This window comes from Podarcis tiliguerta (assembly GCF_965153285.1).
Source record: "Podarcis tiliguerta genome assembly, chromosome: 4".
NCBI classification, from domain to species: domain Eukaryota; kingdom Metazoa; phylum Chordata; class Lepidosauria; order Squamata; family Lacertidae; genus Podarcis; species Podarcis tiliguerta.
Genome location: NC_139537.1, coordinates 12,492,847 through 12,520,109, shown reverse-complemented (window position 1 = coordinate 12,520,109; position 27,263 = coordinate 12,492,847). Strand labels below are relative to the sequence as shown.

The following is a 27,263-nucleotide window of genomic DNA, read 5'->3' as shown; positions in this document are numbered from 1 at the left end:
ACGATTACTCCTCCTGCTTCCTCTCCTAACCCCTCCCTTCCTAAAAGGCTCCCATAGGGACAGTGCAGTTAATAAGGAGAGAAGCAACAGATTGGGGATGCGATTTTGGCTTCTTAGGACAAGGGAGTCGGATCCCCTCCCTGCCATGTGCTGCCAATGTACCAGTGGCGTTTCAACCACGGTGGGCGATAACTAACACATGCTCATTAAATTGACATTTAACCTGCTGCCCCCAATGGGCGAAGTTCACATTAGCCATCATTTAAATAAATAGAACCGCACGTTTCGGGCCCAGCTAATGATGGATTAATTAGCAGCTGTTGGAATGGAATGAGCCATCTTAGCTCAGCAGAGGGATCTCAGCAAAAGGCTCCTACCTTATAATGAGCTTAATTTAAAATGCTGCCGTTGAGCAAGTGATTAGCAAAATCAAACCAGAACTTGAAGGGAAGAACTATCATTCTTCCGGTAATTGCAAAAAAAAAAAAAAAAAAAAAGGAATTCCGGCTGGGCTTTTTCCGCACACACTTAACCCTGTAATTGTTTGGGACCAGCCTCGGTTGTGTTAAAGCAAATAAATAAGTAAAAATGTATTGATGTAATGATCTGTGCCAGCCACACAGTTTTCTGGATCTTAAACACTTAAACAAAAAAAGAGGAAAGCCGATACCAAAGACATGGTGTGCAAATGAGAGAAAAATCCGGCAACACGCCAAAACAATCAGAGTCCTAGATTATGAAAAATGTTTGTTGTTGTTGTTTAGTTGTTCAGTCGTGTCGGACTCTTCGTGACCCCTGGACTAGACAGATGGTTGGACAGTGTTCTCGAAGGTACGAACATGAGTTTAACCAAACTGTGGGAGGCAGTGGAAGACAGGAGTGCATGGCGTGCTCTGGTCCATGGGGTCATGAAGAGTCAGACATGACTAAACGACTAAACAACAACAAAGCAGAACAAATGAAAAGGAATCTTCTTACTAGTTAGAATCTTTTAATGACCACAGCGAGAGAACAAAGAATCCATTCCTCAGAATGAAGGTGCTCCCAATTAAGGGTTCCACCTACTTCCTTCCTAGTTACCCAAGTCACTATAGCGTCTTGCACTGTGCTTTCTGTGCTGCCACCGTATCTGCTCTCCTTGACCTTGGGCTGAGCGGATGAATGCTTTCCAGAGACAGTGAATCTGTTAACTCTCTCTCTCCCAGTGCTCCTTCTCCGCCCAGTATTTCCCAGCTTCTGCCTTCTGAACTATGTCCCTCTGCAAACCGCTGTTCCAAATCTATACAGTAGAACCTCTACCTGCGACCATAATCCGTTTCAGGGGTCCGTCCAGAGGTCGAAACAGGTCGCTGGGAGAGGCGCCGTTGTGTGCAGGCACATGCGCAAATGGCAGTCGTTGCTCCTGTGCATGTGCGAACACCAGCAAACCTGCCGGTTACTTCCAGGTTTGACACGGATGTTGGGCAAAATGGACGCAAGCGGAGGCGGATGTAAGAAGAGGTTTGACTGTGCTGTCCTCCTGCTCCTGGGAAGATTCAGGATCCTGATCAGGAGTAGGGGGAGAGGGAGTCTCCCACCATTCCTCTTCAGTGCGGACCTCCTCAGCACAGTCCGTGACAGGAGGAGGAGGAGTTTGGATTTGATATCCCACTTTATCACTACCCGAAGGAGTCTCAAAGCGGCTAACAATCTCCTTTCCCTTCCTCCCCCACAACAAACACTCTGTGAGGTGAGTGAGGCTGAGAGACTTCAGAGAAGTGTGACTAGCCCAAGGTCACCCAGCAGCTGCATGTGGAGGAGCGGAGATGTGAACCTGGTTCCCCAGATTACGAGTCCACCGCTCTTAACCACTACACCACACTGGCTCAGTGCCATAGCTTCTTCTTAAGTTCTTATATTTGTATATTCCTAAGTTTTGAACATTTAGTTCACAGAGCAGTTCAGATGAGTAAGATTTATTTATTAGCTGATTAATGGGAGTGGTGGAATAAATCAGGTGCAGGTCCTATTTTTTTTTTTAATTGATTGTGTCTTAATGAAATGGATGGGCCAACCTGAACTTATGATGGATCAGTGTTGCTCTTTGCCGATGAAGGATGATGAGAGCATCTGCTGTAGTGTTCCTCTCGCCCACGAGTGATCTGTTTTCCCCCTCCTCTCCTGGAGTGCAAACCTTCCCTGATGAATGTACCGCGTAGCAGAAGAATCACGGGCTCTAAGTAATATATTGTAGACAAAACATTGATATTGTTCAACTGGGCAGAACTGAAACGCTGTCAGAATATGTTTAATGGAGAGTTTTGATAGCTTGTAGCTCGTGTGGCATTTATTATGTGGCGGGCTTGTGATGGGGGGGGGGGGAGACGCATGATTTATAAGCAATCTTGTGCTGAAGTTTTAAAGGCTTATTTGAGCGACAAGAGCTGACAAAATTATAAAGTATCCGCTGCTGCCGTGTTTCAGAATAACAAGCGAATTTGGAGCTTTCGCCTTAGCAGCATGTTCTCTTGTTTCTGCCACCTAACATCCCGCCCCCTGAAGCAGCAACATCGAATCCTTTGCTTACTAGCTGGTAAGTGCAGGAATTGATCCTGTCAGAGGCAGTAAGCCTGTGAACACCAGCTGCTTGGAATCAAAAGGGGAGAATGCTATGAGGAGACCCCCTGTTCCCTTCTCAGAGCTACAGACCTCAGAGTGGTTTGACAGTCAACGCCTCAGGACCGCGCTACCTCAAGGACTGCCTCTCTCCATATAAGCCAACCCAGACCCTGCCATCTTCCTCTGAGACCCATCTTCATGTGCCTCCTCCATGAGAGGTCTGGAGGGTGGCAACACTAGAACGGGGACTTTTCTGTGGTGGCTCCCCGTCTGTGGAACGCTCTCCCCAGGGAGGTGTGCCTGGCACCTTCATTATATATCTTTAGTCACCAGGTGAAAACATTCGTCTTCAACCAGGTCTTGGGCTGATTAATATTCTAAAGCCTTAAAAAAAAATTTGTGTCTGTGTGTGGGGGGGTCATTGTTTTATTGTTTTTGTTTTAACTATTCATTTGTGCTTTTACCTTGCATTTTTATCTTGTGAACTGCCCTGAAATCTTTTACTGAAGGGTGGTATATAAATATGATGAAGAATAATAGAGAAGAAGAAGAAGAAGAAGAAGAAGAAGAAGAAGAGATTCCTCTTCCCAGAGAACTCTTGGAATTGTAGCTCTGTGAGGGGAATAGAAGCCTCCTAACAGCGCTCAACAGCCTTAACAAACTACAAGCTCCCAGAATCCTTTTGGGGGAAGCCATGACTATTTCATGGCTTCCCCCACTATAGTATCATAGTGTTTTAGATGTATAGTGTGACTGTGGCCTATATGGGCCATTGGCCTGACCCAACACACCCTCCTTGTGTTCCTATTTACACATATCTAGAATGAGCTGTATGGGAATAGAATTGTACCTGCTCTCCTTTCATAACCTCATACTTAATTCTTTTTCTATGTGATCTCTGCTCATATGGAGAACTATGCAGAGTTGTGTGTGCATACAGTCTTGCTGATAGGAGTCACACATTCAGGCTGTAGCTCACTAGAAGGTACCCCTGGACAGTTAAGTCCAGTCAAAGGCGAGTATGGGGTTGCGGCACTCATCTTGCTTTCAGGCTGAGGGAGCTGGCGTTTGTCCACAGACAGCTTTCCGGGTCATGTGGCCAGCATGTCTAAAGCGCTTCTGGTGCAATGGAACACTGTGGCAGAAACCAGAGTGCATGGAAACGCTATTTACCTTCCCGCCGCAGTGGTACCTATTTATCTACTTGCGCTGGTGTGCTTTCGAACTGCTAGGTTGGCAGGAGCAGGGACCGAGCAATGGGAGCCTACCCCATAGCGTGGATTCGAACCACCGACCTTCAGATCAGCAAGCCCAAGAGGCTCAGTATTTAGACCATGTCCCACTAGAATCAAGGGTCAACAAGTCATCCAATCTGATTGTCTGTCCCAAGGGAAGAGTTTTCAATTATTCACTCACACCTTATATATTTCTAGGCTGCCAAACACCCTGAGCCTTATTAACAATTCCACAACTTCATTACATGTGAGTGGAAAGCTCCGTTCTATCAATTTTTTATACGTTTCCTATCAATTTCTCTGGATTCCTCACCCCTGGTTCTAACTCGGCAAGACCGGCAGAAAACCGCCAGTCACTCAGAATCTTAAATTGACAGCTGGAGTCTTGCTGAGGGGAAAAAAAAAAACCACTACAACCTTCACTGAGTGCTGCTATCTGCCTTGCGGACGTTGTGCTAAAAATACATTGTTCACGGGTAAGGTGTGTGAAACTCCTGGGGGCTTTTCTTCAGGGCATCAAGATTGTAGTTCTCTCTCCCCCCACAACCACTAGACTGACAAGGCAAGATGTCTATAGAGGAGGATTTCTCACTTGTCATTTAGTGTAATGTGTTCTGCCCATAAAGCTTTTACATTTGGGGAAGGAAGTTGAAAAGAATGGGCTTCTCGCTTTTTTGAAAAAATCTAAAACAAACCTCCCTCCCAAAAATGTTGCAAAGTGTCCACTCAGATGATAGACACCCCATTAATGGACACATCTTTGCCCTGTCAGTCAAGTTAATGTGTGAACCAATCAAAACATCCTCGGGGGTTCAGAAAAGGAGAACTGGCTTTATTAAAAAATTAACTGTTGGCAAAACATTGGCAAGTTGCCTGGCAGGCCGATGGGTCATCAGGTCTGGATATAGGCTGACCGGTACCTCATGGAAGCAGAGTGTTTGGTACCCTCCCATTAGTTCAGTTTTTCAATACCATATTTTTGCCCTCTAAATGTGTTGTGTTCATAGCTCATTTCATGAATTGGATGCATTATTTGCACACATGATTTATCCCTGTCTTACAAGAGGATTTGTGCAATTTGTGCCCTGTGAGCCGTAAGTCACACTGTGATCCATAAACAGCTGGAAATTTTGAGAAAGCAGCTGTGGGGAGCGTGGCATGAGATACCACTACCATAATCACCATCATTTTATTTGTATGCAGCCTTTCCATAGGTAAAACTCAGTTCCGGCACCTCTCAGGTGGGCGCCATTGCCATTTTAATAGAAGCGTTCAGGGTGAGCTCTGGCACCTCTTTTTCCTAGAAAAATAGCACTGGTTAAAACTTACAACATGAAAAGATCTACATATTACAAACAGAGCAAAAGCAGCTGTCAGATGCGGATGTGGTTGCTCGAGAGCAAACAGGCAAGACTCCGACCTGTCTTTTCCAGGCTTTATCCTTAGTGCAAACTATTTACAGTGAAGAGCGTTGTAAGTTCATGTCTGGCTCAATCGCTAGCAGAATCTGGGAGTGGTCGGTCCTTGTAGCTCCCCCAGCATAACAGTTGTGTGACCCCCAACCTTCTCCGCCTCTCCCTGCGCCGAAACCTACTGTGCAGAATGGGCGCTGGCAAAGGGGTACTTCCCTCCTCTCCTGTTTGCTCAGACTCAGTGTTGAGGCTCTCGCTAGCATCTCCTGGTCCAACCACCTCTTCTCCACTGGAGGTGGGGCTTTCCTCCTCACCGGAGGAGGAACTGCTTTGCAAGATTTTCGGAGGTTCCCTATAACACAACTGCCCTTCCACCTCTCGCCTCTGAGCTGATGGCAGTTCCCTGACAGTAGCCATAAACAATAAATAGTAAAGGTAAAGGGACCCCTGACCATTAGGTCCAGTCATGGCTGACTCTGGGGTTGCGGCGCTGATCTTGCTTTGTTGGCTGAGGGAGCCGGCGTACAGCTTTTCTGGGTCAAGTGGCCAGCATGACTAAGCCGCTTCTGGCAAACCAGAGCAGTGCACGGAAAAGCCGTTTACCTTCCCGCCAGAGCGGTACCTATTTATCTACTTGCACTTTGACGTGCTTTTGAACTGCTAGGTTGGCAGGAGCAGGGACCGAGCAACCGGAGCTCACCCCGTTGCAGGGATTCGAACCGCCGACCTTCTGATCGGCAAGTCCTAGGCTCTGTGGTTTAACCCACAGTGCCACCCACGTCCCTTAAACAATAAATAAAACACCCAAAAGTTCACAATCATGACTGAACCATTTTCACGTAAATCATTATAAGATCTAAAGATAAAGACACAAAAAATTAATATTGCTAACAGCAACAATGAACCTTAAACAACACCCCAGCCCAAGAGTTTGTTCAGCAGCCTCAGCTTTTTGTAGCTGGAGTCAGTCTGGGCCCTGCCCTCCCAGGCCAGGTGGGAAAAGGCCTGCAGGATGGCAGGATTTTCTCCCAGACCTACCCAGAGATGCTGAACCCAGGACCCTCTGCCTGCAAATGAAATGCTCCAGCACTGAGCATTGGTCCTTCACCAGGCATTAATTTCAGACCCTCCAGGGCTGGATCTAGACACATCAAAGAAGCGTTTCAGTTAATTGCGTTGTAAATTTAAACAGGGAAAACAGGCAGAGATAAATGGGGCTCCACAGCGCCATCTGGCGGCACAGTGTTGTACCACATATACAACACATATAATCGCTTTTTCTTTACCATTCTAGCTGAGTCCGAAGTGTCCCTATTTTCAGGAACAGTCCTGGATTTACAGAAGCTGACCTGGTTTGATCCCCGGAGTGCCCTGCTTTTCCCTAGGTAAAGGTAAAGGGACCCCTGACCATTAGGTCCAGTCGTGGCCGACTCTGGGGTTGCGGCGCTCATCTCGCTTTACAGGCTGAGGGAGCCGGCGTACAGCTTCCGGGTCATGTGGCCAGCATGACTAAGCTGCTTCTGGCGAACCAGAGCAGCGCACGGAAACGTCGTTTACCCTCCCGCCAGAGCGGTACCTATTTATCTACTTGCACTTTGACGTGCTTTTGAACTGCTATCTGGGCAGGAGCAGGGACCGAGCAACGGGAGCTTACCCCGTCATGGGGATTCGAACCGCCGACCTTCTGATCGGCAAGTCCTAGGCTCTGTGGTTTAACCCACAGCATCGGAGAAATGTTGGAGGGTATGCAATTTATGGCATATCCTGCCAATAGCCTCATGCGCACAACAGCTGCCGCATACGAAAGGAGAGGAAACCAGCCGGGCCCAGAAAATGGCACAGGCACGTTCCCCCATCAGCTGCCTCTGAGATGGGAAAAGGCACCTGCACCAGCTATAAATACAGTCGCTACCAGAGAGAAGCTCTTTGCACCTCTCCTATGTTCAGAGTGGTTGGAAGGGAGAGTGTCCTGCCCTGATATCCAGTGAAATGTGGGCATGTTTTAAGGAGTGTGTTCAATGTAGAAGAGGCTGAGCCAGTGCAAACAGGAACTGATCAGGAAGCACACTTTCATGTGCCTGTAGATTTGTGATATTTACCGAGACCTTTTGTGCCAGTGCCCCCCTGCCTTAAACCAACGATTGCTATCTTTACAGAGCTGGCGATTTTGCACTTCTGACCATATTGACTGTAACCCTTCGGTTGTGTTTTGCGTCTGATTGTTTCCCGTTAATCAGAGGAGTATTTTGATAGCTGTTGTTAGGCAGAGCAAACAGACCCTTTAGGAGGTGTCAGAGATGCAGGTACGTTAGCACGTCTTCATTATGAAAGCATTTAATTAGTAGGAAATTGAGTTTTCAGGATGCTGTTCCTCATCCCTATTCCGGTGACTGCCAGCCATCAAACAGCATCTCAATAATTTATTAGGGATGATGAATGCACAGTAATTTTCCTTGTGCATCCAAGGTTGCATTTCAAACCTTTCCTTTTAATTTTAAGTAATGAAATGGTTTTAAATTTCTTGACGTGATTTATCTTCATCTCTGGCTGCTGACAGGCCGGCAAACTCATATTAATCTTAGGGCTGGCTTTTTAACCAGGGAAAGGGCAGATTTTATTATTGAAAACAATATTAAACCTATATTTCTGTCAGAATGTGGATCTGTGGCAGGGATCCAATTGGGCTCTCTGTGTGTCCCATGACAGTGAAACTTCTGGGTTTAATTTTTTTTTAAAATGAGTTGGCTAACATTTTTGGTCAGCATCTATTACCACTAACACTTGTTGACGTTCCATTTCTGGAAGCAGCCTTGTGTGTATGTTGTTGTTGTTAGTAAAAATATTTCTTATTTGAAATTTAGTGCTTATCAGCCAGAAATTCAACAGATTCAACTCCCCCTTATTGTCCATATTGGGAAAGTCTTCACCTGTGAAGTTTCTGAGGAGATCTCACCCCTCCCATATCCAAGAATCTCCTGAGGAGTCTGCTGATTCTGCAGAGAGGAGGAGGCGTGTTCTGCTCTCTACTTATTCTGCTCCAGCACCACATCAAAGAGTCGGTCAGTGAGTCAGTCAGTCAGTCAGTCAGTCGGTCAGTCAGTCAGTCAGTCAGTCTGTGTGTCGGAGAGAGAGAGACTGAGTGTTAGAGATTGTGTGTTTAGATAAGGTTGCTGCTAAGCGCAGCTGCAGACACTCAGTGCGGTTTAGCATTCATTTATGCTTAGACCTATTTGTTGTTGTTGTTTAGTCGTTCAGTCGTGTCTGACTCTTCGTGACCCCATGGACCAGAGCACGCCAGGCACTTCTGTCTTCCACTGCCTCCCGCAGTTTGGTCAGATTCATGTTTGTAGCTTCGAGAACACTGTCTAACCATCTCGTCCTCTGTCGTCCTCTTCTCCTTGTGCCCTCCATCTTTCCCAACATCAGGGTCTTTTCCAGGGAGTCTTCTCTTCTCATGAGGTGGCCAAAGTATTGGAGCCTCAGCTTCAGGATCTGTCCTTCCAGTGAGCACTCAAGGCCGATTTCCTTAAGAATGGATGCGTTTGATCTTCTTGCAGTCCATGGGACTCTCAAGAGTCTCCTCCAGCACCATAATTCAAAAGCGTCAATTCTTCGGCGATCAGCCTTCTTTATGGTCCAGCTCTCACTTCCATACATCACTACTGGGAAAACCATAGCTTTTACTATACGGACCAGTTCCTCAGATTATGAGTCTACCGCTCTTAACCACTACACCACACTGGCTCTCTAGACCTATTTAGCTCTGTATATAGTTGTATAATAGTTGTAGTTATAGAATAAAGAGAATATTCTACAGAGCTGCTCTCAGAGTTGTTTATATACTCTGCTGGACTCTGCTATACTCTGCTGTGCGACGACTGTCTACTTGTGGAAGTGAATCTGGTGCTCACAACTCTAAGCTGTGAGTCCACAGCACTTTGACCTGTTCCTGTGCAGAAGGAGGTCTCTGGAAGTGCTACCCAGCCTAGCCCAGTCGGGGCTGAAGTGGATGAGTCCAGTTAGTGGCACTGGCTCAAGGGCGATGCTGACAGTTTCTGCCTGCTTGTTATTATTTCACCTAGTTTTAGCTATAAGAACTGCATGGAGGAAACCCCAGTCCCCTTCTTTACATCCATTGAGTTGGGAGTGTGGTGACTGTAGTACAGTCGTACCTTGGATCCCAAACGCCTTGCAAGTCGAACGTTTTGGCTTCCGAACGCCGCACACCCAGAAGTGAGTGTTCTGGTCTGTGAACGTCCTTTGGAACCTGAACATCCGTTTCTGCTTCCATGGCTTCCAATTGGCTGCAAGCGCGCCTTGGTTTCCGAACCTTTTGGTCCGAGGTACCACCATAATTTGGAGACATTTCTTCGCAAGAGACATTGGGGTGAGAGTTTGAAGATGAAACCTTAGAGAAAGGCATGAGGGGTGGAGCCTGGCTGGCTGAGAAGGCAGCCAGGATAAAATGAGAGTTTGCTGTAAGGTAAAGGTAAAGGCTGCAGCTACGAAATTAAAAGACGCCTGCTTCTTGGGAGAAAAGCAATGACAAACCTAGACAGCATCTTAAAAATCAGAGACATCACCTTGCCAACAAAGGTCCGTATAGTTCAAGCTATGGTTTTCCCAGTAGTGATGTATGGAAGTGAGAGCTGGGCCATAAAGAAGGCTGATCGCCAAAGAATTGATGCTGGAGGAGACTCTTGAGAGTCCCATGGGTTGAAAGAAGATCAAACCTATCCATTCTGAAGGAAATCAGCCCTGAGTGCTTACTGGAAGGACAGATCCTGAAGCTGAGACTTCAATACTTTGGCCACCTCATGAGAAGAGAAGACTCCCTGGAAAAGACCCTGATGTTGGGAAAGATGGAGGGCACAAGGAGAAGGGGACGACAGAGAACGAGATGGTTGGACAGTGTTCTCGAAGCTACCAGCATGAGTTTGACCAAGCTGCGGGAGGCAGTGGAAGACAGGAGTGCCTGGCGTGCTCTGGTCCAGGGGGTCATGAAGAGTCGGACACAACTAAACGATTATACAACAAAACAACAAAAGGTAAAGGACCCCTGTCAGTTAAGTCCAGTCATGAACGACTTTGGGGTTGTGGTGCTCATCTCACTTTACTGGCTGAGGGAGCCGACGTTTGTCCACAGACAGTTTTTCTAGGTCATGTGGCCAGCATGACTAAGCCGCTTCTGGCGAACCAGAGCAGTGCACGTAAACGCCGTTTACCTTCCCGCCGGAGGTACCTATTTATCTACTTGCACTTTGATGTGCTTCCGAACTGCTAGGTTAGTAGGAGGAGGGACAGAGTAACAGGAGCTCACCCCGTCGCAGGGATTCGAACCGCCGACCCTCCGATCGGCAAGTCCTAGGCTCGGTGGTTTAGACCACAGCGCCACCCTGAGTTTCTTGTAACTGCTGCTTAATCAAACCTCCATGATAACTATTGTCTTTGTATATTGAACCCATTACACCTATTACAGGGTGTCAGAAGTGGAGGCTACAAAGTTTCCAAATATGTTTAGCTTTCCCCTCTGTCTATTATGGGGACTACAGTGGAGGGACTTGGTTTCAAATCTCCGCTCATCCTCAAAACTGATTGGGTAACTTTCGGCCAATCACTGTCCTTCAGCCTAACCTACATCACAGGGAAGTTGCGTACTGCCGTGAGTTCTTTGGAGAAAGAACACAAAGACAGCCTGCTGGATCAGGCCAGTGGCCCCCTCTTGTCCAGCATCCTGTTCTCACAGTAGCCAACCGGATGGGAAGCTCCTTAGGTTGAAATTAGACACATTTTTTTTCCGTGAAGAAAGGATAAGAAAGTATATGTATGTGTGCTATAGACATACACATCATGCACCGTTCTGTGTGCAGCACTAGTAACGGTGGCTGGAGCTTTGCAGCTGTTTACACATGATTTAGGGGTGATGCAACTTCCATTTCATGCTCTATCGCTTCTATTCTTCAATGTGTTATGGAAAATTGAGTTTATGGTTGATTAAGCTTCTGGAATAATAGCAATAAAAATGGTAAATACAAAGATCAGATTTTGTTCTGAATAAACTCCCCACCCCATCACTTTGAGTGCAGCCTGGGATTTTGTTACCAGCGTTGCTACCACTTCTTTAGCCACATGGTTATTAACTTGTTGAATCACAAGAGTTGAAGGAGAGTCTACAACCTGTTGTGGGAGACCGTTCCACTGTCAAGTAGCTTTTACTGCCAGAAAGAAGAAGAAGAAGAAGAGTTTGGATTTGATATCCCGCCTTTCACTCCCCTTCAGGAGTCTCAAAGCAGCTAACATTCTCCTTTCCCTTCCTCCCCCACAACAAACACTCTGTGAGGTGAGTGGGGCTGAGAGACTTCAGAGAAGTGTGACTAGCCCAAGGTCACCCAGCAGCTGCATGTGGAGGAGCGGAGACGCGAACCCGGTTCCCCAGATTACGAGACTACCGTTCTTAACCACTACACCACACTGGCTCTCGAAACATCTTCCTGATGTTTAGTTGGAATCTCCTTTCTTGTAACTTGAATCCATTGGTTTGGGTCCAACCCTCCAGAGCAGGAGAAAACAAGCTTCCTATATCTTTCATGTGACAGCCCTTCAAATACTTGAAGATGGCTATCATCATCCCTCCTCTCAGTCTCCTCTTTGCCAGGCTAAACATACCCAGCTCTTTCAACTGTTCCCTGTAAAGGCTTGGTTTCCAGACCTTTGATCATCTTGGTTGCCCTTCTCGGCACATCTTGTCAAAATCCTTCTTAAATTGTGGTGCCCAGAACTGGACCTTTAAGTTTGTCAGCAAGACTAACTTAGGTTCATAAATTTCAGTGGATCAACACTGAGGATAACTTAGCTGGATACAGCCCATGGTTTCAATTAGTCCCTGCTCCTTTTATTCGTTTTGCACCCAAAAAATCTTTCTGATCCTCTGTTCAGAGAGACAACAGTCTGATGAAACAGCAAAACACCTGTCCTATAAGTTATGGTGTGTAAGCAGGGGGAGTATAGAATGGAATTTCTCCAAGCATGGTCCTCAGAAAAGATCAGTCTCCACCTTTTGTCATGTGGGGAAAAGAGGCAATTTATTCCGCTGCATCCAGTGATGCTGTGAGCATTCTTTAATCTATTAGCATTCTCAATGGTGCACACAAGTCCTGGCATCAGAGGCCCAGGCATCTGCAACAGAGGCCCTTCACAGTGTCAGGAATCTTATCACCACTCAGATCTAATCTGAAAATGCACACCCTGAATTTTCCTTTTGGCAGTTTCTAGTTGCAAACCTGTTGATTTCAGGATCCCACTCCTATAAGCGAGGGATTGAGAACTTGGTTGAGTACACTAAACATGCATTTAAAGCATGTGACTTCCCCCAAATAATCTAGGAACTGTAGTTTGTTTTGGGTGCTGGGAGTTGTAGTTCTGTGAGGGGCAAACTACAACTCTTAGGATTCTTTGCAGGGAAGCCATGTGCTTTAAATGTGATCTATCTATTTACCTGGGCTGTACTTAAGCCCTGTAGCCCATGCTAGATTCCATCAACCTCATTTAGCATGTCCAGTGGTCATGGATGATGGGAGTTGTAGTCCAATAGTACAAAATAGCATCTGGCTCAAAGAGCAAACTTATCCCCAAGGCATTCCACCCATAGTCCCAGAGAATGTGTGAGCCCAGCTCTTTCTCCACACCACACATAGTTTTATAAATCTAAAAGTTTGTTCTTTAAAAACCAGACAACCGCATCCTGAGACTAGCTGAAACTTATGAACACTGTTGTGTACCCAGCGTAGAAGATAAAAAGCATGGCCTTTGCTATTGTTATTGAACCTGGTTTGATCGCCTGGTGGTCCCTGCTTGTAAAGCTGGTAATAATGGGACAGGGTCCGACTTTTCCCTTAATATTGTGTGCACTGAGATTGTGGAATGAGAGACAGTGTGGAAGGGCAGAGCTTTATTATTCTGTGCTTTTCATCTTTCCTCCAAAGTTGGTTTGCCCATCCCTTTAATCATCAGTGCTCTCCTCGTCTGACTACCTCCCATTTATCTCTTCTTTGCTGCTACAAAGGTATTAACAATCTCTTTATCTTCCCCGTCTCTCATTAGAATGTTTGTGCAATCTCGCGTGGACTGTAGGAAATTGTTTGGCGGCGGCTTTTTTTTTATTTTATTTTTCAAGATAAAAATAATAATCAGCTACACATTCTGCTTCGGTGCCGAAATTGTTTTCCTAGTTTGTAGAATCTAATACTTTTGTTTCTGCAGGCTGTTGCAATTCCATTCACTAACTAAAATGATGAGATTTCTACAGAGATCTAAATAAATAAGGCAATCCTACAGACAAAGGGAGATGGGAACATTGTTGTTGTTTTTTAAAACCCCCTCAATGGATTATCCATTTTCTTTGAGTGCCTTTGATTCACACAATGTGGTTTTTTTATGTGCACCCCAATCTCTGTGCAATGAGAGACTCCAGGGGCGCCAGCACATAATTTGGGTTTGGAAAGGAGGTCACTGGAGATTGTGGTGTCTTTGTGATTTATGGTTATATAGTGGTACCCCGCAAGACGAATGCCTCGGAAGACGAAAAACTCGCAAGACGAAAGGGTTTTTCGTTTTCTGAGGTGCTTCGCAAGACGGATTTTCCTAAGGGCTTACTTCGCTAGACGAAACGGCCCTGCCTCTCGTGTCATGGCGACGGTCACTGCACGCACGCACGCTCGCTTTCCCGCTCCTCCGGCTCCCTCCCACCTTCCGGCTGACGGCTCCTCCGGCTCCCTCCCACCTTCCCGCTGACGGTTAGTGCCTCGCACCACTGCCCACCCCCCTCGCGCACTCCCCTCAGAGAGTCGTTGCCGCCAGCGCCTCTCTCTCCCTGGAGTCGCGCTCCTGAGCCCCGCCGCCCTCCAGCAGCCGCGTCGCACGGTGGCCACAACGCGCGGGTGAGTCTGAGGTACCGGCTGCGGCAGCTGTCCTGCTTCTCCCCGCCCCTCCCTGCCGTTGTCAGTGTTTAAATGCAGTGGTGCTTCGCAAGACGAAAAAAACTCGCACAACGAAAAAACTCACGGAACGAATTAATTTCGTCTTGCGAGGCACCACTGTATATACACAGGATGAACATAAGATGGAAGGGCTGACAGCATGAACACTGCAACAGATCTTGCTTCCCAGCGCGGGTGGCGCTGTGGGTTAAAGCCTCAGCACCTAGGGCTTGCCGATCGAAAGGTCGGCGGTTCGAATCCCCGCGGCGGGGTGCGCTCCTGTTGTTCGGTCCCAGCGCCTGCCAACCTAGCAGTTCGAAAGCACTCTCGGGTGCAAGTAGATAAATAGGGACCGCTTACTAGCGGGAAGGTAAATGGCGTTTCCGTGTGCGGCTCTGGCTCGCCAGAGCAACGATGTCACGCTGGCCACGTGACCCGGAAGTGTCTTCGGAGAGCGCTGGCCCTCGGCCTCTTTGAGTGAGATGGGCGCACAACCCTAGAGTCTGTCAAGACTGGCCCGTACGGGCAGGGGTACCTTTAATCCTACGACAAGATTCACTGGGATGAGCAGCTTAAGATGCAGTGGATCTTTGGCTCAGCCAGGCTCAGCTGATGTTAACTCCCAAGCCCTACCCATGTAACTTCCTCAACCCATCTCAGCTGTGGCTCAGCCAGATGAGCCGTAGCTGGCTGAGTTGAGGTCGGGGTAAGTCACCCTGCAGAGGAATTCCTGGGCTAGTCTATGCAAAAGAACCTGGCCAAGCTAGGGCCATGAAGGAACAATACAGGGAGCCATTGGCAATACAAGAGAACTGCCCTCTTCCCTTGCCCCTGAGGTGTGAAAAGAGAGTGGGGTGGTTTGGAAGTTTGGCAGGGGAACTGGGTGTGAGGTGACAGGAAGAGAGAATGTTGAGCCAAGGTTTGCTGGGAAGAAGAAGGAAGAAAGACTTGGGCCGGCTGGCTGGGAGAGATACCCTGGACTCCAGGGCTGTACTGCTGTGGGGTTCAAGCCCCTCTTGAAATGACCATGCTGTACGATCTGGACTCCCTCCATGCAGACTTGAAGGTGTAAATAGGGGAATGGGCCATGTTTCTAAAAGCCACGGAAGCCTCTGTTGTGTCTCGATTCTCCAAAGGACCACAGACTCAGGGTGAGTGCCTGGGAGCCCTTGGAATCTTGCTGCAGCTCGGCAGAGGGTGGGGGCGGCACCCAACTTTTGTAACACTTACGGTCTAACTCCATTTTTGGGAGGCAGTAAACCTCTGAATAAAGGGACGCGGGTGGCGCTGTGGGTTAAACCACAGAGCCTAGGACTTGCCAATCAGAAGGTCGGCGGTTCAAATCCCCACGACAGGGTGAGCTCCCGTTGCTCAGTCCCTGCTCCTGCCAACCTAGCTGTTCAAAAGCACATCAAAGTGCAAGTAGATAAATAGGTACCACTCCGGCGGGAAGGTAAACGGCGTTTCTGTGCGCTGCTCTGGTTCGCCAGAAGCTGCTTAGTCATGCTGGCCACATGACCCGGAAGCTGTACGCCGGCTCCCTCGGCCAATAAAGCGAGATGAGCGCCGCAACCCCAGAGTCGGTTACGAATGGACCTAATGGTCAGGGGTCCCTTTACCTTAGACCTCTGAATACCATTGCAAGAGGGAAGAGTGCTGTTGTGCTGAGGTTCTGCTTGTGGGCTTCCTATGGGCATCTCGTTGAGCACTGTTAAAACAGAGTTCTGGGCTAGATGGACCTTTGGTCTGATCCAGGAGGTCTCTTGCGTTCATGAGGGCTATGGACAACAACCTCCATATGCTGTATGCCTCTGAATACTAGATGCTAGAGAGCAGAAATGGAAACAGTGTTATTGCGCTCAGGTCAGGCATATGGCTGGCCACTGGGTCAGATCCTGGATGTTCTTATGTCCCTGGCAAATAGGGACAGTTGCCGTGTATGGTGCGTGTTTCATTTCATTTCATTTTGCTTTTAATTTGTGTACCGCCTTTCTCTATTACTATACACTAGACAGTTAATAAGTTGAAGAAACAACAAAATAGGCAGCAAAGATCAAAGAACAATCTGACAAGAAAGTCATAATATAAACATGATATTAAAATAAACAGCTTATATCAAATAAAGCAATATTCAATTATCCATTAGAATATAATAGTAAACGGTAAAATTAAATATCAGCAAATAATTATTAAACAGTTTACAGTAAACAATTCCAATAAAGAATAACTAAACTATAATCCGTAAAAATAATGGCAAGTCACAATGCATAAAATACCACAAAACATACAAAAACATGTAAAAGGATCAAATGGAGAAACAAGGACACACAAATTATAATATTTAAAAATCAAAATCAAAATCCCTGAACTCTTTTCTTTCTTCCCAGCTGCTTTTGCTGTTCTCAAAGGCATGGTCTGGGAAAGGTTCCTATGGATGGAGGCGTGTCAAGGCAGGTGGAAAAAGCCATTGCACAAAGTCTCTATCTCCTCACCATGTCCTATATGATTGCAAAAAAAATGCAATGAAAAATGGAGCTCAGTTTATTTTAGGAGGATGAGGAGGGGGAAGTGCTGGGGAGAGAGTAGCCTATATATAATGAAAACTATGCTTGAGAACACCTGCTGTTCGTAGCCTAGATGAGGTCGTTGCTAGTGGCCCCAGCCTGGGATCTTTCAGCAAGAAATCACGCCAAAGAAAACCTCCTTCCTTTGACAAGCTTTCGTGGATCGGGGAGGGGAAGCGATTGACACGATGCATCTCAGCTTCAGCAATGCTCTTGACAGCTCCAGATGATGTTCTTCTGACTAAGCCAGAGCAATGTGGGCTGGAAGGGACAACGGTCTGTGCTTGGGAGTCTTCACGTGTGGAGCAATTACTGATGGCTTGCTGTCAAATGGGGGCCCGTTTTTCTCGGCGGAAGGTTTGCAGCCGTGATTTTCAGCACAGCCATATTTCAGCAGGGACTCGCTGACAGCGGCATTGCGTGAGCAAACAGAGTCCGGGGGGTGCACGCACACCAGGGAGCTGGCTATGGTACCCCAGACTTCGCCGCCAACCTTGCTGCAGCAACCTCATGTTGGATCTAAGAAGGGGCGTCCTGGTCTCCTTGTGGTGAGCATTGGTGCCTCAGATGCCAGGAGTGTGGGGCTTTGCCGGGCTGGGGGTGCCTGCATAGGGGTGCCTGCTTCACACCCCCTCAAAAAACTGTCCCCGGGACCACAGCCCCTCTGGCACTAGAACTCAGCTCCGGCCCCTCTCAGGTGGGTGCCACTGCCATTACAGTGGCACCTCTGGTTACGTACTTAATCCGTTCCGGAGATCCGTTCTTAACCTGAAACTGTTCTTAACCTGAAGCACCGCTTTAGCTAATGGGGCCTCCTGCTGCTGCCGCACCACCGGAGCACAATTTCTGTTCTAATCCTGAAGCAAAGTTCTTTACCCGAGGTACTGTTTCTGGGTTAGCGGAGTCTGTAACCTGAAGCGTATGTAACCTGAAGTGTATGTAACCCAAGGTACCACTGTATAAGAGAACAAGGGAGGCACTCATAGAGAGTTCAGGCACCTCTTTTTCTAGAAAAACAGCACTGGCTATATATATTAACACCAAACTCCTATCCCAGTTTACAGGGTTGTTGTGGTGAACTTTGTATGCTGAGTTTTTTTGGAGAAAAAGCAGGCTATAGAGGTAAAAATATTGGGGTTTTTTTTTGGAAAAAATCAAATATGTTGGATGTGGGAGTGATCAGGCACAGGGCTGGATATATCAAGCTTTCTCCTAAAATGGTGTAATCAAGCCAGTAAAAAGCAATATATTATAGTAAAAATTAATAACAACAACAACAACAACAACAACAACAACAACAACAACAATAATAATTTATTATTCATACCCTGCCCATCTGGCCGGGTTTCCCCAGCCACTCTGGGCAGCTTCCAACAAATATTAAAAGTACATTAAAATATCAGTCTTTAAAAGCTTCCCTAAACAGGGAAGCAATAGAGTTTAATCCCTTTCCCCACTTTACATGTAGTCCAGATATTTCTGACTACATCGCCAATCAGCACCAGCCAGCGCTTGCTTGCCTTATCCGATATTTCACAACCAAATTCTTGATAAGACTCAGCGCGCCAGACCAGGTTTTGTCACAGCAGGCAGAAGTCGGTTGACTGATTAATTCTCCAATTCAAAGCAAATTAATTACCTAAGCACATTAATCAGTGCTCCAGCTCTAACACTAGTGAAGCTAAACATTCTACAAAAGTAGCAGAACTGCAGAATATAGAGGGTTTTTTGGTGGTGGGCATGGATAGCTTTGATTGCTCCTCTGTCTTTGGAGTATCAAGGTTTGTTTTCTTAAGATCCTCTAATTAAGTCTATTTTGGATACTATCCTGAAGACAAAGCTAATATGCAAAGCTAATTAACCTTGGCTGCCATCCAGGATTATTAATAATCCACTTGTATGTAGGGTCCTGAGACTGTTCTGCACAGCAGATAATTTCTTGATGCCCATCTGGCCAGAGAGCTGGGTTTTGTTTTGTTTTTTTATCCTGGCACAAATTCCTATCCCAGGCTGTTCCAAATGCTTGGGCAGGTGAAGGTATAAGTGTCGAGTTTGCATCTGAGAGAAATAAAATGGATCCTAGTTGCACCCTGTGCCATTGGTTCACCTCCTACTTCATTTGTTACCCCTGTTTGCTTGAGAGCATTCAGATATGTAGGAAATCTAGGCATCATTTAAAGGCCACATTCACACCATACATTGAAAACACTGTGATACCACATTAGACAGCCATGGCTTCCCCCCTCAAATATTCTGGGAGTTGTAGTTACAGTGGTGCCCCGCAAGACGAATGCCTCGCAAGACGGAAAACCCGCTAGACGAAAGGGTTTTCCGTTTTTCAATGCGCTTCGCAGGACGAATTTCTCTATGGGCTTGCTTCGCAAGACGAAAATGTCTTGCGATTCTGGAGATTTTTTTCCGCTCCCCACCCCCTTTTTCTAAGGTGCTAAGCTGCTAATAGCCTTTTAGCAGCTAATCCGCTAATCCCTTAAGCCTTTAATAGCCACTAATAGCCGCTAAACCGCTAATAGCGCTAATCCACTAATCCCCTAATAGGGTTGCTTCGCAAGACGAAAAAACCACTAGACGAAGAGACTTGCGGAACGGATTAATTTCGTCTTGCGAGGCACCACTGTACTAAGAGACCAGGGATTGAACATGGAATCTTCTGCATGCATGCCAAGCAGATGCTGTACCTCTGAGCTACAGCCTTCCCTATAAATCAGAGGTTTTCAACCTTTTTGAGTCCACAGCTCCCTTGACCAACTACATTCTTTATGTGGCGTCCCTGCGGGGCTCAGGAGCCCAGTTATGTCACCCCTTGCCTGCCGAGCTGGTAGCCTCTCACCCTTTTTCAAACACCATCCCTTGTGGAGAAGAAGAAGAGTTTGGATTTGATATCCTGCTTCATCACTACCCTAAGGAGTCTCAAAGCAGCTAACAATCTCCTTTCCCTTCCTCCTCCACAGCAAACACTCTTTGAGGTGAGTGAGGCTGAGAGACTGCAAGGAAGTGTGACTAGCCCAAGGTCACCCAGCAGCTGCATGTGGAGGAACAGGGAATCGAACCTGGTTCACCAGATTATGAGTCCGCTGCTCTTAACCACTACACCACACTGGCTCTCCCCAGTCTCCTCTCTTCTCCCCTCTCCTTGGGAGTCCTCTGGGCAGTTGCTGCTGCTGCCCCTGGTCTCTGAGCCACACACCTCCTGCCCCAAACAGAGGTGCCTCTTCACACTGCCCTATAGGGGCCTGGGAAGAGGATGCCCCCAGCATTAGCTGCCTGACAGAAACTGGCCAAAGCTGAACGTGAGGCCAGCATCTTATCTTGGGAGGCAGCAGGGGCCGCAGCGGGTACTGCCAGGCCTGCATGGTGGAAAGTGTTATGTATTAAGATTAGTGGCAGTTCTCACTCAGGGCCACCAGTATGTAAATGAAGGATTGAAAACTGTCGCTCCTGATTGGTTAGCTAGTTGTGAGTTGTTACTGTTTCAAGTTACTTAGTATTATATAAAGCAGCCAGCTAGGTTGCAGTCAGTCTCATTCCAGGAGCAGTTCTAACTACTGCAATAAAGAGCTGTGAATCCAACAGAGCTGTGTCCTCCGTCCATCTTTTCCACTATTCAACAGAAAGGCTCCCCTTCAGCACTGGGCACTCAACTCCCAGGCCGGCCTTGCATACATCAAGCACAAGAAAGGCCAGAGCAGAACCTGCCTGCCTGGCCTCCCATTATCCATTCCCAACCGAAAGGGCTGGTGGATTTGCTGGCTGGGATCCTTCCCCCACTTGCTTGCTTACTCCAAGGCTATGTCAGCTGCAGGTAACCAGCACTCCCTGGCCAGCCCTAGAGGCACCATTCACGGGGCTTGAAGCCCCGGGCTGCTGCAACAAACAGCTGCACAAGCCTTTGGGAGGCCGAGATGCAAGAAGGCATCAGAGGAGGGAGGGAAAGGAAAGAGGAACAGAGGCCAGTGTTAAACCACTGCCATAGACGAAAGTATAGGAGCTTTGGAAGCTGCCTTACACTGAATTGGTCCATCTAGCTCCATATTGTCTACACTGGCTGGCAGTGGCTTTCCCTGTTTGGAGACAGTAGTCTCTCCCAGCCCTACCTGGAGATGCTGGGGACTGAACCTGAGACCTTCTTCATGAAAAGCAAGTGCTCTTCCACTAAGCTATGGCCTTTTTGGCTGTGACCAGGTAAGCACTTTGCTCAGGGAGCCCTCAAATCCACAGCTATCTCCTTGGATGCTAAGCTTATCTCCCTGGGAAACTGGTTAACAGTCACAGCCGAGTCTTACTCTCCACTCCATCGCCTGCAGTGGCATCAAGCAATTTCAGGGCAAAATGGTTCCTTGGGATGCTCCTCCGAAAAGTCCCGAATGTCGACGTGTCTGTCTTGGTACCATTTCCCCTTGCTATTCCTTTTCCGACGGACATTAACATTCTGCAGCTGAAGCGCCTGTAGTCAGTAGTCACAGGGGCCAGTTCTTTCCTTTCCTTGCTTCTACAGGGCATCCTTATCTTGCCCTCACTACATCCCAGTTCAGTTTGTGTTTTACTTAACCGGCTCCAAAATAAACAAGCCTCCTGCAAAACTCTACAGCCTGTGCTGCGTAAAGCAGAGGTAGGAACAGTGACAAAGTCCTTTGGAATGTTTGTCTTGCAATTACGTTTTCAACATTTTTTTATCAAATACAATAAAAATATTTTTTTGTCTTTTTTTATTATGTTTGCCGACTTCCCGCCCCTTTCCCCATGGAGTTGTTTCTCCCCTTCTGCTGCACCCTACCTTCTATCTATAAAATCATAACCACAATACTATAATCCATGGGTAGGCAAACTAAGGCCCGGGGGCCGGATCCGGCCCAATCGCCTTCTAAATCCAGCCCGCCGACGGTCCGGGAATCAGCGTGTTTTTACATGGGTAGAATGTGTCCTTTTATTTAAAATGCATCTCTAGGTTATTTGTGGGGCATAGGAATTTGTTCATTATTTTTTTCAAAATATAGTCCGGCCCCCCACAAGGTCTGAGGGACAGTGGACCAGCCCCCTGCTGAAAAAGTCTGCTGACCCCTGTGGTATAATCCAATTACTTCTGTTGCTCAAATCCTGCTCGTGAGTTCATCATACTGCATTTCTTTAGATACTTCCCCCAAAAGGCATCCATTCTTTCTTAAAACACTCATCATTAGATTCTCTTTATTTTGCCCATTCTGCACGGTCCATTTCTTACTAATCCATTCTTCTTCTGTTGGAAAAATGCCATCTGGAATCTATTGTGATGTAGTATTTAAAGAATGGGTGGAGAACCTCCATTCTATCTGCATTTGAAGAAGAAGAAGAGTTTGGATTTGATATCCCGCCTTTCACTCCCCTTCAGGAGTCTCCAAGCGGCTAATATTCTCCTCTCCCTTCCTCCCCCACAACAAACACTCTGTGAGGTGAGTGGGGCTGAGAGACTTCAAAGAAGTGTGACTGGCCCAAGGTCACCCAGCAGCTGCATGTGGAGGAGCGGAGATGCGAACCCGGTTCCTCAGATTACGTGACTACCGCTCTTAACCACTACACCACACTGTCCTCTTGGAATGAGGTTCCTCAGTGATGAGGAACCTTTGCCCCTTGAGATGATGCTGGATTCCCAACTCCTATCAGTCCCAGCCAGCGTGGCTATTGGACAAGGATGGTGGGAGTTGTACAGCAACACAGGTCGCGACAGCAAACACCTGAGATGGTCTGCTTTAACCTACCACTGCTTGGTGATAAAATTTCACGAAATAATTTATTACCCTCTGGGGTCATCCCCCCAATATCTATATACATATTGCAGTCAGACAATAAAGGGGTACTGCATGTGTCACATTTAAAGAAAGACATCTTACAAATCCGTTCAAATGAGTTGGACTGATGTTTGCCCATCGCCTGTGCAAATATTTGATACCCTTAATATTTGAAGTCTTTTTTTTTTAATACAAAGGATCTAATGAAAGGTTTATTAGATTAGAAAAGTGTAAGCTCTGTGATTCACTCTTTTCTCTACCTGAATTGTGTTCTTAGATTTTTTGCTATTCTGCCATCTGATAAGGAATGGTTATTAACGGATAAACAAACCGAACTCACATGCAAAGGAGAGAAGGTAGATTGCTTTGTTGAGAGATTGACTTGTTTTGTTGATTATTGGAATGAACGATATGGAAATGCAAGGCTTGATTGGCAGGGTGGAAGGCAGGGAAACCATCAGTAGGTGTGCGAAGAGCCGCTAACTCTAGTTTTGACTTGATCCTTCTACAAGGGTAACACTGAGACTAAGGAGGGGGCTGAGGGCTGAGGGCTGAGAGCCAGAGCCACCCCCTGGACTGGTTGTGGGTAAGAAGGCAGACTGAGGTCAGTAGGGTGGTGCCTCGTTTGCCCTAGCTGAGCAACCACCAGGGCTGATTATGTAAAAAATACAACTTCTAATTCCCTTAGGACTGCATGCATCCAAAATTGGCAGTGGTTAGGAAAACGGGGGGTGGGGGGGGAGGCAGAAGGAAATATTGTCTTGTTTTGTAATATACTTGCAAGAAGTCTCTTCCAGCGAAAATGTTTACTCTCAGTATCATTCAGTAGTGATTAGCTTTGCATTATTCATATATTCATGTAATATTCATGATTAATACAATATTTTAAAAGGGAAATGGTTCTTTAAAAAGTCTCAGCATCCTAGAACAGTAAATTATGTGTCAGCACCTCTCTGCTGAAAAGGAGCCAGAAATGAATTCCCAAATACAACAGGTGCAGATTTGTTTGTGGGTTTTCGGTAAACAACCCATAACCTCTCTATCTGGCATATCAAATGCCGCCAGGTATTTTAATAAAAAGATTGTATTATTTCTCGTTCACCAACAGACATTCAGGAGTTTTACGAAGTGACGCTGCTAAACTCCCAGAAAAGTTGCCAGGAGAAAATAGAAGAGGCAAACCAAGTTGCTGAGAAATGGGAGAAGAAGACACAGTCTCTGGCAACAGACGACGAAAGTCAGCCCCAAACCCGAGAGGTAAGGTAAAGGTAAAGGGTAAAGGGACCCCTGACCATTAGGTCCAGTTGTGGCCGACTCTGGGGTTGCGGCGCTCATCTCGCTTTATTGGCCAAGGGAGCCGGCGTACAGCTTCTGGGTCATGTGGTCAGCATGACTAAGCCGCTTCTGGCAAACCAAAGCAGCACACGGAAATGGCGTTTACCTTCCCGCCAGGGGAAGTTATTTATCTACTTGCCCTTTGGCATGCTTTCGAACTGCTAGGTTGGCAGGAGCAGGGACCGAGCAACGGGAGCTTACCCCGTCACGGGGATTCGAACTGCCGACCTTCTGATTGGCAAGCCCTAGGCTCTGGGTTAACCCACAGTGCAACCCGCTTCCCACACTGCGTACAGTGCTTTAATTAATGGCTCAATCACACAGTGCATCAGTAAACAGAACTGGTCCAGGACTTGGAAACACGTGTCACACTGAGCAGTGATACAGTTGTGGGCAGCAGTAAGGTTTGGACCTGTATGGGTGCGCTAGCAGAGCATCCTGCTGCAGCAAGTGTACAGCCCCAACCTCATGTTATGGCTGGACACAAAGGAATGGTGGGAGGCACCAGGTGGGGAACCCCCAAGGGAAGAAGGCTCAGAGCCCAGGGAGTTGTGGTGGGACAATGATGAGTGGTCACAGGGAGAAGAAGACTGGGAGGAAGAGGTGTCTGAAGCTGAAGGGGTAACAGGTCTTAGTGAGCAGGGCTCTGCTCCTTCCTGGTCTCCCAGGATCAGAAGAGGTATGAAGAGGGAGGAGCACAGACAGGCACGTCAGCTAGTCCCAGATTGCTTGGGAGGGACACAGGGAGGAAGAGATGTGCAGGCAGATGTGCAGAACCTTCAGGCTCTACAGGCAGAACCTTCAGGCTCTACAGCTATTTCATAGCGGCAAAACCTACCAAGAGGAGGCCCATTAGGCCTGAAACTCTTTTGCTAACCTGGTTTTAACAATGAGTCTGTAAGTGACTGTGGAGGCCAATTCTGGATCCACACGTCCTTCCACAGTGGGGACATTGGTTTCCGGGCGGGAGTTGATCACAGTGAGGATTTGCCAAGCGGGCCTTCCTCTTAGCATGTTTCTCCCTTGCGACCTGAGTTTGAGTGTCTTCAAAGCCCATGACACCTTTGGTAAAGGCTGTTCTCCAATTGGAGCGCTTGCAGGCAAGTGTTTCCCAATTGTTTATGTTTATACTACATTTTTAAAGATTTGGCTTGAGAGAGTCTTTAAACCCTTTTTGATGATCACCAGCATTACACTTTCCATTTCTAAGTTCGGAAAAGAGTAGTTGCTTTGGAATAGGATCATCAGGCATCTGCACAACATGACCAGTGCAATGAAGTTGATGTTGAAGAATCATTGCTCCTTACACCTTACCACCTTCCTGCCCAACTCCAGCCCTGCACTAGTAAGCTGCAGTGATGCTGGTGCCCTGAGGGTGGCTAGTAAGCTGCTGTTGCCAGGGAGAAGAGTGCTGCACACCCAAAGCAGCTCACTGCCTGGGTGGGGCAGAGCTGCTTTGTTAGCATCCCAGCAGGTGGGTTGCTGTTGCTTCCTGGGAGAGAGGTGGGGAGGGTTGGGTTGGCAGGGACATAGATATGCTGACAGGAGTGCTGCTGAGGAGGCTTAGCTGGCCAGATAGTTAAGGCCAGTGTTGTTGTTGTTTAGTCGTTTAGTCGTGTCCGACTCTTCATGACTCCATGTACCAGAGCATGCCAGGCACTTCTGTCTTCGGACAGTTAAATATTCGGCATTTGTATGGGCTTCTCCGGTGTCCTCAAAGCATTTCACATGAGCCATTGTAATAATCCTTACAATGAACACCTAGGAAGCCACTGCAGATCTGCAGCTAGGCTGGCAGTGGTTCTCAACCTGTGGGACCCCAGATGTTGTTGGACTACAACTCCCATCATCCCTGACCACTGATGATGCTGGCTAGGAATTATGGGAGTTGTAGTCCAGCAACATCTGGGGACCCACAGGTTGAGGAACACTGAGCTAGGGTGTCATGTATTCCTGGCAGCCTCCTGTGTGCAAGAGCTAGGTTGTTGCATTCTGCACCACCAAGCAAACAACGAAGCCAGTCATATGGAAGTCACTTAGCATCGAGGCTGCAAAGGCATGAATGATATGGTTGTTCCCTTGGTGCACACTTCAACAATAGCTGGCCCCAGCTGCTACAGTGTGCATCATTTGAGGAGAGCCCTCCTAGATGCCAGAGGTTTAGGAACAGCCTGCGCCTGACAGTGACACCTCTTTTTATTATTTATTTTAGCTATTTCATAAAATGTATACAGTGCACTGTTTGACCTCAGACCCATTCACAAAACAGTGACATCAGGAAAAATGAGTAACTGTACTCTGAAACATACAAAAGTCAAAATACCAAAGCAGATTAAAGTTACCTCAACCTTCTAAGCATCTGCGTAGGCTTGTCTAAACAAGGATGTTTTTAGCAGGCACCGAAATGTGGGCCTGTGAGCAAATGTGCACCATACAACACACCCAACACATACCTAAAGCCCATGATTTCCCCCAAAGAATCCTGGGAACTGTAGTTGCCCCCCCAAGAACTAAAGTTCCCAGCACCCTTCATAAACCACAGTTGCCAGAATTCCTTGGGGGAAGTCATGTGCTTCAAATGTTCTTTGGTTGGACTTTAAATGTGTGGCGTGGATCTGCCTCGTGGGCTCTTTCTCTGGGTGTGCCTTCTGGAACCTTCTAGAGCCGAGTGGAATGGCCCATTAGGACAAACGGAGCACTGCCTCGCCAACCTCAGTGTGCCCTCTGCCTGTGGCAGCTCCTGCTTCCATTAGTCCCAGTGTTGCCCTTGTTAAACTGAGGAAGAAGATAAAACTGGAATTAGTTGCTATGCCCATCATTGGCTCTGGCTCCAACTACTTTTGGGGCTCACTGTCTTCTACCAATGTGCACCAACCGCCATTGCTAGAGCCCCAGTCCTTTCCTGGTGTGCCTTGACTCTTTGTCATGCAAGCACCTTCACATTCAGTTCTCCTCAGGTTGTCGAAAAAGCAGCAGCTTCTAGAACCTTCTCTGAGGTAATTGCATCAGCAAGCTTTCTTCTTCTTCTTCTTCTTCTTCTTCTTCTTCTTCTTCTTCTTCTTCTTCTTCTTCTTCTACCTTAGGCAAGGGATGTTTTTGTTTTACTTCTTTTCTACTTGTTCCCTCTTTCATGAGGGTTTATTTATATATATTTCCTTCGCTCTCCCCTTCCACACAACCCCCTTCCTAACCCCCAGGTTGGTGGAAATAGTCTTACAGTTTAATTTCCATTTTACTCCTCTCACAGAGCTACAATTTCCAGTGTGGTTTAACAATTAACCCCTCTTCCCAGGGAACTCTGGGAACTGTAGTTCTGCATGGGAAATAGGGGGCCACCTAACAACACACAACACCCTTGACAAAC

At 47.2% G+C, this 27,263-nt stretch overlaps 1 protein-coding gene across 11 annotated transcripts in view; it reads left to right on the top strand.

Annotated features, from left to right (window-relative positions):
• DLG2 (discs large MAGUK scaffold protein 2) overlaps window positions 1-27,263 on the top strand; it is a 901,255-nt gene that overhangs the window by 92,171 nt on the left and 781,821 nt on the right. For all 11 annotated transcript variants that reach the window (XM_083436205.1, XM_083436206.1, XM_083436199.1 and 8 more), the window contains one exon: window positions 23,673-23,821. In XM_083436205.1, the coding sequence (XP_083292331.1) occupies window positions 23,673-23,821 (149 nt within the window). The remainder of the gene's footprint in view (window positions 1-23,672; window positions 23,822-27,263) is intronic.